The following is a 13,795-nucleotide window of genomic DNA, read 5'->3' on the forward strand; positions in this document are numbered from 1 at the left end:
GCTGCAGAAGATTTCTAGGTTTTGTTCTAGGTTACACTCTCAGTACAGATGCAGCAAGAGCAAGGAACCTGTGGCTCTTCAGACACTGTTGGACTAAAACTCCCATCAGCTTCAGCCATCGTGGCCAGTGGAGAGTTGCCTAGTGTGAGTCCAGCTTCCTCATCTCTGAGGTAGGGCAGTGAGTGAAGCCCAAGAGGCCTAGCGCAACTGAAGTGAGTGTCCCCCAAACATGACCTTGCATGCTCTGCAACCATGTGTTGGTTCCACAGCATGCAAGTTAGTGTGAAAAGAGTTCTCTTCTGGTAGGAAGATTTAAAATCACTGCCTTGATAAATTAAGTAGTCAGGGAGATGGGTTTTCATCATCAGGGGGTCACAGATAAAAGAAAGATTGTGACCATTCCCTTCTCCTTTTACCCTCAGTTTCCTTTTCTCACCTTCCTTTTTTTTAAAGCCCCGTGTTTCTAGTCCAGACTTTCTTCACATTTTAAAAACAACATTTTAGGAAGTCCCATCTCTAGATGCACCTGCATGCTCAGCTATCTGCACTTAACAGTGTTAACTTTTTGGTATTATGGCCCCAGCTGTACTTTGGCAGCAGTTGTTTTTCTGTGTCTTCCTACAGCCGAGCAACAACAGCATCTTTTTCTCTCTCTTTCGCCTTGCAGGACCCCTGCAGGAATCATAAAAGCTACAGAGAAGTCCTCTCGAGAATGAAGCCCCCCATTATCCCCTTCGTGCCCCTCATCCTAAAAGGTGGGTGACACCCCCTGAAGTGGGGGTTGCTGTTTTTGAACTGGGGTGTGTAGAAAGCTTTGTCTTGGCTATCCTAGTTGGGGCTTAATTTGCACTAGGGGCACTAGAAAAAATGATGTACCTCTGTAGGAAAAGCTCTCTTGCAGTGTTCTGTCACACTGAAGTGTGACCAAGAAAGAGAACCCTGAATCAGAAAGGGTGGGGCTATGCAAAATAGGGCCAGACTCAATTCCCAATGAAAGGGGTGACCATGTCTGACTCATGCATCAGAGGTGACCGTGAGTGCATGGTGTCTTTCCTCCCTATACACGAATGTTTTCTGTTCACTCCTATGGGAAAGATAGATTTGGGGTCTGTGTTGTGATAAGTTTTTAACCAGCCATCACTGTGAGTGTGTGCAAGTGCACACATGGTGTGTTTCAAACCTCCCCTGTCATATGAGTCCTTGCTGTTTATAAGCCCTCCCTACACTGTATACAGCCGCTGTCATAAGAGCATGTGCAGAGTTCCCCTTTCTCTCATCATTTAATTGCCACAAAGCATCCTGGGCGCCTGGGCTTGGAGGGAAGCGCTTCCAGGCCATAGTTACAACCAGGCACCTTTTAAAAATTAGAATTTAACTGTTGCCAGGCTACCACTCCTCCTCTCTCCTCTCATAAACATTTCCTCTTCTTTTTCCCCCTTCTAACTCTCAGATCTGACATTTTTGCATGAGGCTAGCAAAACCTTGGTGGACGGACTAGTCAATGTAGAGAAGCTGGTAAGAACATCTCTCCCCTCCAAGTCTTTTGCCCCTGCATGTTCTTCTGTCTTCAGTGCCGAGCACAAATACTTAATCTCTACAATGGGAATAATAACCAGAGAACCGGGAGGAATCCAAAAGCCATCTATTCCAACCTGTTGAATGAGGCAATCTGTACCCCAAAGCAGAAGGCTGTGAAGGAAAGCAGTTATCCGTATGATAAAGGATCAGGCAGTTTTTAAAAGTGCTGCAACGATTGCAGAAATAGGGACGGGAATAAGCACGAACAGGGCTGACCACCTGTTGCAGAAATGAGATGTTCATCCCCAGAGACACTCCTGAGGGCAGCTGCAGATATTTATTTTCAGATATGGAGGGATACAGAAACTGAAGGCTATCGAAGATAGGAGGTGTTGTAAAGAATTGTCTGTCTGTCTTGCAGAGACCCTTGCATCTCCCTGGTGATAGTGTCAAATAATACTGCCTGAGCAGTAGGGACCTAGCCTTTTTTACCTGACCTCTGGGGTTTCCCCCTAGCCTCCCTCCTCTCCCCCAAGGCCACACCCCTCCCTTTTCCTGTCCCATGCCCTCCTGACATGAGTCCTTGAGCTGTGATAATATTGTTGGCTTGGCAAGATGAAGGTGTGTGTTTGTCTGCGTAGAAACCAGAAACCTCTGGCTTTTGCACATCTGGAATGTTGCCGACTCTACAAAGCTAAGAGTTATGTCTGTGGCTCCACCCCCTTTAGCCCCGGGGCCCCACCCACCACCAATGGCATGGTTGCCCATGGAGGAATGTGGCCTTTAGACTGGAAAGCTTTCCCCACCCTTGTTTTAATGGTAGCAGGGAAAGACGGCCTCTCCATAGCAGAACATCTTGGCTTGCATGCAGAGAGAGGTCCCAGGTTCAATACCCAGCAAATACAGGGAGGGCTGGGAGATAACCCCACCTGAGATTCTGAAGGGCCGCTGCCAGTCAGTGCAGACAGTACTGAGCTAGATTGACCAATATAAGTCAGCTTCCTAGGTTCCAGGAAGTTACATTTATATGCTACCTCTTTTGGTTTTGAGTTGGTGCCAGATTTCCTGCTGGGCTCTGGGGTATGTGTTTGGCTCCGCTTTTGCCATGCTTATAGTGCAGAAGCGCCCCTCCGTATGACGGCATTGGAGATGCAACGCAGAGCTGCTCGTGAAATGGAGCAATGTGCAGGCAGCCCAGGGCGCATGCACCCCTCATGCACTGTGGTTGCATCAATGACACGTTGCAGAATTTTTTTTAAAAAAGAAAAGAAACCCCAAATCAATCTGGAGGAGCCTTTTGTGTTTTAGCTGTGTGTCCGGAGGCCTTCCTCTCCCTCCCTATCCTTCAGGGGAAACTGATGTGATTTGTAGAAGACTGTGGCCCTCCTCCTCCTCCTCCTGTTGCCCCTTTCGCCCATTTGCCTCCCCTTTCCTTCTCAAACTGCTCACCCAGGGTGGCTTTAAAGAGAGGCAGCAAAGGATCTTTAGCATGAATTTTGTCTCTGCTGTGTATCTGGGAAAGAGGAGAGGTGGCATGGCAGGCTTTAGCATTGAGCTCTGCTCTGCAAATGCAGCATGACCTTGTGAGGATCTGTGAGCGCTCAGGTGGTCTCCCCCACCCCACCCCCACTGCCATCTCCCTCCCCCTGCAGTGGTGGTGGTGGTGGGGATTAACTAGCGGTTGGTTGGTCCTCTGTATGGTTTCTAGCCCAGTGGGACAGTCGGGTTGCCATGGCGATGGCTTCACAGAAGCTCCTCCAGCTCTCCTTGTCAAGAGACGAGTGTGCGTGTGTGTGCGTGTGCGTATGTGAGATCAATGCTGGAGTTGGCCCAGATTTTCCTGGCCTCTAGGGAGGAGGGGATGTGGGGGGGGGGGCGGAGAGGGATGAAGCTACGTCACTGTCAGCTGAGCTCTAATTTCCTTCCCAACCCCACACTGTGCAGAACGCAGAATTATTCCTGTGCTGAACATTCATATCCTCCATTTTTTTTATTAAAAAAGTCATATAATTATTAATGTATTCCAAACAAGGATATTTCTACAAAAGTGCTTATTTTACAAAATGCGACAATTTGTCTGCTTTTTCTTTGAGCCTGTTTTTTTTCTTCGTGTGTGCTTTTAAATAGGTGGGGGGGGGGAGAAACCGGATAGTGAATACGGGAGAAGCAGCAAAGAATTATTTAGGAAGAAGGAGCGGAGAGGCTATGCGGGAGGATAAGGGATTAAAAAAAAAGAAATAAGGGAGTCATGCAAGGCAATGGCTCTCTGTCCTTAGAGTGCTAGAGTCGCTTTGCTGATAGCTTGAGTAATGAGAACTAGAAACCTGATGTGTAAATCATAAAACTGTAGGTCTTCAGTAGTTCAAAATATGTGTTGGAGAGCTTCCAGGAATCCCTTTTGCTGCGGAATCGTAAGAACATAATTACTTTGGCTGTGGCACCCCAGTAATTCCCCTAAGCACAGCATTCTATCTTCAAACAGCTAACTGAGCCATACTTGTGCCTTTAGAGACTGTTAACAAGACCGTATCTACTCCCAGTTAATCCCCAGCATTTGATAGCCAGAAGTGGGGCTTCATTTAAATCGGGGTTTCACTGGAGTTTAGTTGGGAACCTGATTTTCTGTACCGAGGCTCAACCTGTAAAATGTGTGATGCAGAAATATAGAAGGCTGACTTTGTGCATATGCAAACCCTTTATGCTCTTTCAGTACTGGAGGGATCACAGCCAAACCTACCCTCCTCAGTATATCTTAGCAGCTGAAACATGGAAACACGGCCAGTTAATCCCAGCAATACATATGCGTGTGCACTGAGGAAGGCATCTCTCAGGAGAAAAATAATATTTCGCCAGCCATAAATAGTCATATTTGTTGCAGGGGAAATGCAGTCCTCTTTCCCCCTCTCCTAACTTCTTTTACAGTTGTGTGTACTGCATGAATATAACACAGAAGATAAGTAGATATGCATCATTAATGATGCTTTCCAGCAGTTTTCCTGGAGCAGACGTTAGGCTGGCAGGCCTTTAATTTCCCAGATTCCTGCTCAATGTGTTTTTCAAAAGGATTGGCTGGTTTTCCAGTCCCTGTGTAGAGAGGCTGATCTTTGGGACGAGTTACATATTTCTGTAAGGAGATCAGCTATGACAACATTAGCTGTCCTCCGTGAATAATGCTCTCAGCTGCCGGGAGCAGAAACTTGCAGGTTGCAAAGTTCTACACAAAGCAGCTGTCCGTACAGGTCAGAAGCAGCGCACGACAGCACGGTCTTTTTAACAGCAAGCCAGGTGCTGCCTCTCACCTAGCAGGAGAAAGAAGCAGCAGAGGGAGAAAAGCCCAGGATTTTGGGGGGGGGGGGAGGTTAGGCGATGCCTGTTTACATAGGCATTCTCTTGATCTCTGTACCCGAGCCTCCTGCTTTTATTAATGTGCTGTTTTAATGGGATTGTTTTATTGTGTGTTTTAATTATGCACGTCTAACTGGTTTTTGTACTTCGTAAATAGCTTAGAAGCCCATTTTGGCATTAATTGGTTTTCTTTATTTGGTGGTGAGGCATCTCTACGCCCGCCCTCCCTCAAGAACTCTGAGAGCACCATCCAATTCTTTTCTGCACATTGTAGGGATTGCTTGGGGCAGGTGAGTGAGACAGTCTTTCAGCGAAGCTTGTCCACTGATCTCCCCATTGAGGAAACCCCTGACCAGCTTCTGAGGACCCCGTTGCAAGAGAGGTTTAAAAAATAATAATCACTGCCTTTTACCACTTGGTGTTGTAGAAAATCATGGCAACTAAGTGAATCGGCTTCAGAATACAGAAGTAAAATGTGGCTCACGCCCCCCCCCATTTAAAATGTTTTTGGTTTTCTTCGCACACACTGGACCAGGGGTGGGGAACCTGTGGCCCTGCAGATGTTGTTGAACTACAACTCCCATCAGCCCCAGGTAGCATGGCCAGTAGTCATGGGTTTTGTAGTCTGGAAATACCTGGAGGGCTACATCTTCCATACCCCTGAAGTGGTGCAATGAGTGAGGCCCTAAGAGAGTTACGGGTAGGCAGCCGTGTTGGTCTGCCATAGTCAAAACAAAACAAAATAAAAAATTCCTTCCAGTAGCACCTGAGAGACCAACTAAGCTTGTTCTTGGTATGAGCTTTCGTGTGCATGCACACGAAAGCTCATACCAAGAACAAACTTAGTTGGTCTCTAAGTGCTACTGGAAGGAATTTTTTATTTTATTTTTCCCTAAGCGAGTGTCTTGGTTTTTCTCACCTTCCCCCCACCTTTTGAAAGGTTTGAAAGGTTTCTCCCTGCCTTCCTCCACTCTTAACAAGAAGTTAGGAGTGTCTTTTTTTTTAAAGCATAAAAGTCAGACTTATTAAATTTACTCCTTGGAATCTGGTGGCAAAGGGAGCAATATATCCAGCAGGCACAATTTCAAATAGCTTGATGGAAAATAATATCGGCATAAAACCTCAGCCAGTGGAGAGCGTATCTCCAAACCACTTAAATGGGGTGGTGTTAGGCTCCCTCTACTGGTACAGAACTATAAAGGCATTTAATTTAGTCTGCCGAAAAGCCTTCGTCTCTCAAGGCCCTTATGCATATAACAATAACTGTGCAGAGATCCAAGTTTTCTGGTCAGCAACTAATTTTGCAACAGCTGTGCTTTGAGGAAAGGATAGTCCATCCTCAAAAGTAGACTGCCAACAGGTTCTTTTTTCCAGTACCACCTCTTTCTCCACTCTTTGCTTTTGGGTTGGCAGCAGTTCTGCTGCTACTATTCAGGGGGGCAGATCTGCCCTTCGGGCCTCTAATTGCTGACCTCTAGCACAGTATAATTTTGAGGCAGTTAACGCATATTAATAATAAAGTGTGATTTATTTCATTCACTGAAATCCCTGTCCTATTCACATTGGAAACTACAGGCCAATTAATGCCAACAAATATTTGAAATTATATATCCTTCAGTATTATATTTAAAAAAGCAATTTCCTTATTATATTAACTGTCCCCTACTGAGAGTTAGTCCTGTGTACTCCATGAATATTATGTTTTACATTTCACCCAGGAAAGCTAAACTCTGTGACCTATATGAATTCTGCAAATCAGAGCAAAAGATGTTCATTTTCTTAATTTGCAGAATCTATTCAGTTTTTCCACCTTTATTATTCTGCATAACTCTGGTTTTGTTAGTCATGCAAAGTGGCCCAGAGCTATCCAGTCCCCTAAATCCCAACTCTCGACAAGTAGAAGTTTCAGTCAGCCTCCTCAGCAGGCTCTTCATACATTTTTATAACGCACCATTTGGACGTATCCATTTTTGTCTCTTGCCCAACTCATGTACTAGGAGTTTCTGTGGCTGTGAAATCTAGCATTTTCTCTGTGGTGAGTTGGTAAATATTGATGGAAGATGTAAAGCAGTGCCAGATCATTTGTTCATTTATGACATTTATGTTTAGCTCAAGGTGGTGCGTGAACATGGTTCTTCCCCTTCCCCTTTCATCCTCATAACCACCCTGCGAGGTAGGTTAGGCTGAGATAAAATGACTTGCCCAAGGTCACCCAGTGAGCGGGGAATTGAACTCGGGTCTCCCAGCTCCTAGTCCAACACTCTAGCCACTGCACAACACTGTTGCTCTCTGTTTTAGATCTTAGCTAGAGTAACACCAAGGTTCTTGCAGAATGGGATTCCCAGCTGCAGATTTGAAGGTCTGGTGCCCTAGGACAATGAACATCTCTCTTTCTCTCCTCTCTTATGCAGCACTCAGTAGCAGAGAAAGTTCGGACAATCAGGAAATGCCGTAGCCGGCCCCTCTGTGAGTATCCATGCCCCCGCTAAGGGTGCAAAAGGAAGCCAATGCAATTACTTCACTGCTACTGTTTTTTTGACAGGTGCTCAGTAGCCGCAGCATGCTAGGTGCTGCAGAGCAGTGCTTGCCTGCCTTTTTGGTATGGCAACCCACAAGTCCAAATTCACTTGGTATGGTGACCCATTGTTTTATTGTCACGTGAATGTTTGGCCTTAGGTCTCCAGCAGCTGTAGGTTTTCTGCATTATAACTGCGAGTTTGCCTGTCTCATAACCATTACTTAAAAATGAAAGAAAGAAAAATCAATACAGAAATAGTTGAAATATGTACAGTATTTAAAAAGTTATTCACATTTATGTTTATGGGAATAGGAACACCAACCATCAGATTGCAGGATCATGCTTTGTAAGCGATTAAAAAAAAATCTAAAAACATACAGTTGCATGAGCCGTGTTAGATATAACCAACTATGGATATTTGTGATAGTTTTCTTCATGATAAAACCCATTTTAGCAACTGTTGTGGGGAGGGGGTGCTTAGCTTGCCTTTTGCCAATGAGTAGCTCTGTTGGTTCTCAGACATCATCCCAGATCATTATGGACACATAGGGTAAAGGTATTACAGTCGTACCTTGGAAGTCGAATGGAATCTGTTCCGGAAGTCTGTTCAATTTCCAAAACATTCGGAAACCAAAGTGTGGCTTCTGATTGGCTTCAGGAAGCTCCTGCAGCCAATTGGAAGCCGTGGAAGCCCCATCGGATAATTGGCTTCCAAAAATTGTTTGCAAACCGGAACAGTCACTTCTGGGTTTGCTGCGTTCGGGAGCCAAAACGTTCGAGAAGTAAGCTGTTCGAAAACCAAGGTACGACTGTATTTCTTACTTTTGCTAACCAAATCTCAAATCACACTTGGCTTGACTATTAACTAACCTTGGCAGCAGATCTGTGGACAGCTCACCATAAAGTCCTCCTAGAGAGAGTTGCTTTGAGTAGTTATTATTACTCAAATGGCATCAAAGGTGAGTTGTGATAGTCACTCGAAACAGCTCCCTGTAAACTGTCATTGGCTTTGCCACCAAGCTGCCAGTGAGCAGTTCCCAAGTGTTAGGATGTAAAATTTAAGCCTTTCTGATGTTCAGTTTTAAATGTCAATGCAGTGTTGTAATAAGCCAACAAAACAAAAAATTGCACAAGGTATTCATCATACCTGTTAAAAATCAAAAACAATAATTACTTAGGCTTTACTTATGAAGCACCCACTCACACAGGCTTTGTGACCCATTTGTGGGTCATATGCCACAAGTTGGAAAATGCTGCTGTAGAGAACATAGAAGAAGCATGGTCTTTTCTCCAGATGGCTTACAGTCTACATAAAGCAGAACTGTGGAATTGTAAAGTTGGAAGGGACCCATGAGGATCATCTAGTTCAGGGGTCAGCAAACTTTTTCAGCCATGGGCCAGTCCACTGTCCCTCAGACCTTGTGGGGGGGGGGCGGAATATATTTTGAAAAATATATATGAATGAATTGTCTCTTCCCGCATGACTGTCTTCTCCTTCTTCCCCAGGCCTGGAAATGGAGTCATCTCCCCAACAGCTGCAGACGAAAGCTTATGTCCGGCAGTTCCAAGTTATTGACAATCAGAACCTGCTCTTTGAGCTCTCTCACAAGCTGGAGTCAAACAGCCAATGAGGCAGCGGCCCACAGGGCAGGTGTCACTAGCAAAGAATGTTTACTCTGCGCAATACTCGAGCACTTTTTGGATGTACAGGGGTTCCTCCTTAGGGTCTGACCCTGTTGGAGAGGAGAGCACGGAGTCGCCAAATGGCAGGGATGGCCAAGCTTGGTCGGGGTGTCCCATCCAATAAATCCTGGTGACTGAGGTGCAAAATCAAAACGGCACCTCGCCTTCCTATGGTTTGAGCTTGGGACACAATTCACCGCAGAGTTCTCCTGCCAGGGCTGGCCCCGAGATAATTTTGATGCCAGAGATTGAAAATCTAACTAGCACCTTCCTGTCCCCTCGCCCCTCCCCCAGGAGTAAAAAAGCAAACTATTTAAGTAAACGAAAAATGTGCTGCTCTTTTAACCGTGCCCCCAAATCTATTGCCTTTGCCTATGGGCAGAGCTCTCTTGGTCTCCTGTGCAAGCTTCATTTAAGGGAAGGGAGACTCCGCGCCAGAGCATCCCGTGAATGGGACTTGCGCAGAAGAATCTCCCAGGGAGTACTGGGGCCCCTTATTCCCCCATCTGTCAGTTTCCCTCTCCGCCACCTGGAACGGCGCTCCAAATCGGTTGCCTGAGGTGACTATCTCACTTTGCTTCACGGCAGAGTGTAGAGTAGTTCGGATGGCTAAACTCAAAACGGCCCGAGCAGATGGAACAGTGTTTTGTGGAGGAGGTCAAGACAAAGCAGGACATCTTGACTTGCTTGTTGGACAACTCACAGTAGCAGCCAATGCCCTTTCTGGCAGTTTCCCTCCCCACCATAACCATAATCGAACAAGTCCTTGAAAACGAACAGTTTATGAATCAGAAAAATAAGCTTCCGGTGTCACGAGTCGGACATAGTACAGTTGCCAGAGGCAGTGTGTGCAGAAACGTCAAGAAATGTCAGTTTTCTACCTTTCATTTCTCCTATTTCTACACTACTCTTATCAGTGGGCATTTTTATTTCTGTATTAGAAAGGTTTGATTTGGAAACATTATCATTATCATCACCATTATTATTAAGACTAATTCACAGGAGACTCTCAAAAGTATTTTTATGGTTCTGTTCTCACAGAACATTGCTTTGTTTTTTAAAAAAGCTAGTCCAGGTAAACTGAAGTGGGAAAATATTTCCCCCAGGTGTTCTTAAAATTCAGTTTTGATTAGCTCTGACAGATAAGGCAGTATTCAACAATTTCCATTCTTTGGGATCTGAGCCACAGGAACTTAAAACAGGCACTGAAATTATAAGGCTGTCATACTCATAGTTCCTTATTGGGGCAGAGCCAGTGTGGTATAATGGTTAGTGTGTGGGAGGCCAGGGTTCGAATTTCCACTCAGGCTCACTCAGTGACTTTGGGTCAGTTACTCTGTCTCAACCTACCTACCTCACACGGCTGTTTGTTGTGAGGATAAAATGGGGAGGGGGGAACCGCCACCTTGAGCTTGCTACAAACTTAACTGGCCTAAAAGTCATTTCAGGCCCCCACAGTACTGCAGTTCTCCGACGGGGACTTAGGGCTAAAGATTTGCCTTAACAAAGAATCCTCGTCACTTTCACCAAACTACAATTCCCAGGATTCTTTGTGGGAAGCCATGACAGTTTTAATTGTAGTCTAGACATACACAGTTTCTGGTTTTGGCTGCTGTCCGAATGTTTTTTACATCTCTTTGTGTTGAATAAATTTATTTTTAGGTAGGTTATTTTTTTTTGGGGGGGGGTGTTGGCAAGAAGCCAATTGTCTCTTCCTCTTGAACTGGGCTAGATATAGGTCACTCTTGAATCCTGGGATGTGTCCTTCAGCAACTTGGAAGAACCTCGGAGAGGCAGGGAGATTTCCATCTCAGGATAGGATAGTGGGGTTTCCCCTCTCTATATTATCACAGGGACGTTCACAATAACACTTAATTATATTGTCCCTTGTTATTCACAGTTTTGATGGTTACACGGTGATAAAACAATTTTTGTTCTCACTTCTCCAAAGTGCCTTTAAAGGATGCAATGTGTCGATTTCAATCTATCTTCACGTTAATCTGGAATAAACTATCAAGATTAATACAAGACTGGGGAAGATTTCCATAAACTTTGATGGAAACAGCATGTTGGAAGAGGGATGATCTTTTTCTGTACTTCCCCTCCAACTGTGTGAACAAAAAGTTGATTTAAAGTGTACTGTATGAATAAGGTCAAGTGACCTCAAGAAAATACTTCAATTCTGAAAAGTGTTGAATTTAATCCATGCTGGTAATTGTGAGATCAGAACCAGAGATACTGTTTATTTTGGATTATTTAATCTGGGACAACTGGATAGAATTTAGTGGAACCTCCCAATAAGTTTTAACCAACTTTCTATGACACAGATTGCCAAACACATATAGGCCAGCCCTTCCCACATAGAGAATTTGCAACCCACCCTACAGTTGATTATGAGGGTGTGGGTTGCAGTGGGATAGTCCTGCTATCTTGCAAAAGTACTGAACCTCCTAGCATCTCTCAAGAAACACAGGTGAATTATTTATCTTCGTTATACTTGGAGAGATCTAAAAAGTTGCTTTGAGCTTAGGGAAACCCTGTGATACTCTTGGTCTTGCCCAGTCCTATAACTTCTGCATGGAAGAATCATATCTCAGGGCTACGTCCCAGAAGCTGTGTGTTCCCCCTGGAATTTGTTTCCAGTGCCATGATCCAATCCTGGAAATGTGAAGTAATAATAAGAATGCCTCTGAGCCAGTCCAGAGTGCATTGTCCACACTACTGAATAACCACAGCCCATTCCCACACATTTCTTGATTAGGGGGCAGGGATTTCAGGTCAAGAGAGAAAGGCGCCTGCTTCTCTTTTTAGAAATGAACTGCTTTCCCTACCATGTTTCTAACAGCTTTAATATTAGGTCAAAAATTGATATCAAAGAGCAGGTGTTGTAAAGAATTTCTCGTGTTTTTTTTAATGGCTTTTCTCTTTGCTGAACTCCTCCCTTCTCTTTGATAAGGGTTTTTATTTGTGTGTCTTGGGGGGGGGGGGGTTGCCTCTTTCACAGGGGTGAGGAACCTGTGGCAATCCAGATGTTTCTGAATTTCATCTCCTTTATCATTGTTGCTGGCCATGTTGGCTGGGGCTGATGGGGTTCCAGCAACATCAGGAAGGCACTAGGTTCCCCATACCTGATCTAGTGGCTTTCTGTTCAGGGACTTTTCATTTCAGCGTCTCTCGCTTTTGTCTATATTTCTTTTTCTCTCTCCCGGTGAGAGTTTCAGGTCCTAATGCGAGGATGTGTATATATTTATATATATTTTTAACAAGACACTCTTGAATTGTACATTTATTTTTTAAAGAAGAGCCTTGTATCATTGGACAATTGTACAGTGAATTTTCTACTGTTGGAATGAGGGGATCGCTTGCCTACACATATAACCCTACAAGCTTCCGCAAGGTGGAATGTAAGATGTATTGTGTTGTTCTGGGGAAGCTTAGTTTTTTTGGGGGGGTGGGGTCTGGCTGTTGTTGATATTATTATTAATAATTATTGTTATTGTTTTGGTACTGCAGCACTTGGGTGAGAAGCCAATGGTGGAAATAAATAATTGTGAAAAATAAAATCAGTGATCGGCTTTTGTACAGATTATTATGTAAAATTCTTTTATATAGTGTCATCAATGTACGTGGCTTTGTACACAAGGCATACAATCTAAAAAAAACAGATATCATTGTGACTTCTTCATATGAAATGTGAGTGAACAAAGGATGGCAATTTCAGACAGGTAAACTTCTAATGTGGAAGCAACCCATGAGTTGATAATAGAGCATCCATCTTTCTTATATAGAAATCTGTTTGAATTTGAGAGTGAAACTAGCTTCTGGTTTTAACCCAGAAAAGGAACTATGCCTAGGTATCACTGCTGTGCTTCTAAACGCACAAAGAGCCCCTCAGTGTGAGAACAACTCCAGCACAACAGGGAATCCTCCTGCTTGCAGCTATGGGCTTTTAATCAAGGCCTCTGTCCTCCAGCATTTCACAGATGCAAACGGGGCATGCTAGCAACACCCCTATTCTCATACCAATACCAGTCTGCTGCATCCATTCATTCAACAGCCCGTCTTTCACTGTTTCAATAATCATGATGGTGCTTATTCTAAGGTTACCAGACGTCCCCATTTCCCAGGGACAGTCCCCGGATTTACAAATCAGTCCCCATACAAAATCCATTGAAGTTGAAAAGTGTCCCCGGATTCATTGAAAAAAATCTGGTAACCTTAGCTTGGAACAACTGATTGGTTCAAAATTGGGAAAGGAGTACGACAAGGCTGTATATTGTCTCCCTGCTTATTTAACTTATATGCAGAATTCATCATGCGAAAGGCTGGGCTGGATGAATCCCAAACCGGAATTAAGATTGCCGGAAAAAATATCAACAACCTCAGATATGCTGATGATACTACCCTGATGGCAGAAAGTGAGGAGGAATTAAAGAACCTTTTAATGAGGGTGAAAGAGGAGAGCGCTAAATATGGTCTGAAGCTCAACATCAAAAAAACTAAGATCATGGCCACTGGTCCCATCACCTCCTGGCAAATAGAAGGGGAAGAAATGGAGGCAGTGAGAGATTTCACTTTCTTGGGTCCCATGATCACTGCAGATGGTGACAGCAGTCACGAAATTAGAAGACGCCTGCTTCTTGGGAGAAAAGCAATGACAAACCTAGACAACATCTTAAAAAGCAAAGACATCACCTTGCCGACAAAGGTCCGTATAGTTAAAGCTATGGT

The 13,795-nt window shown here is 44.3% G+C and overlaps 1 protein-coding gene across 1 annotated transcript in view; it reads left to right on the forward strand.

The window, feature by feature from the left end:
* The window catches only part of RAPGEFL1 (Rap guanine nucleotide exchange factor like 1), a 49,853-nt gene extending 37,878 nt beyond the window's left edge, over positions 1-11,975 (forward strand). Inside the window, exons 12-15 of the mRNA XM_033169091.1 lie at positions 668-755; positions 1,451-1,515; positions 7,275-7,329; positions 8,888-11,975. Coding sequence (XP_033024982.1) covers positions 668-755; positions 1,451-1,515; positions 7,275-7,329; positions 8,888-9,012 — 333 coding nt within the window. The 3' untranslated portion in view covers positions 9,013-11,975. The remainder of the gene's footprint in view (positions 1-667; positions 756-1,450; positions 1,516-7,274; positions 7,330-8,887) is intronic.
* The last annotated feature ends 1,820 nt before the right edge of the window (positions 11,976-13,795 follow it).

Source organism: Lacerta agilis, chromosome 14 (assembly GCF_009819535.1).
Source record: "Lacerta agilis isolate rLacAgi1 chromosome 14, rLacAgi1.pri, whole genome shotgun sequence".
NCBI lineage: Eukaryota > Metazoa > Chordata > Lepidosauria > Squamata > Lacertidae > Lacerta > Lacerta agilis.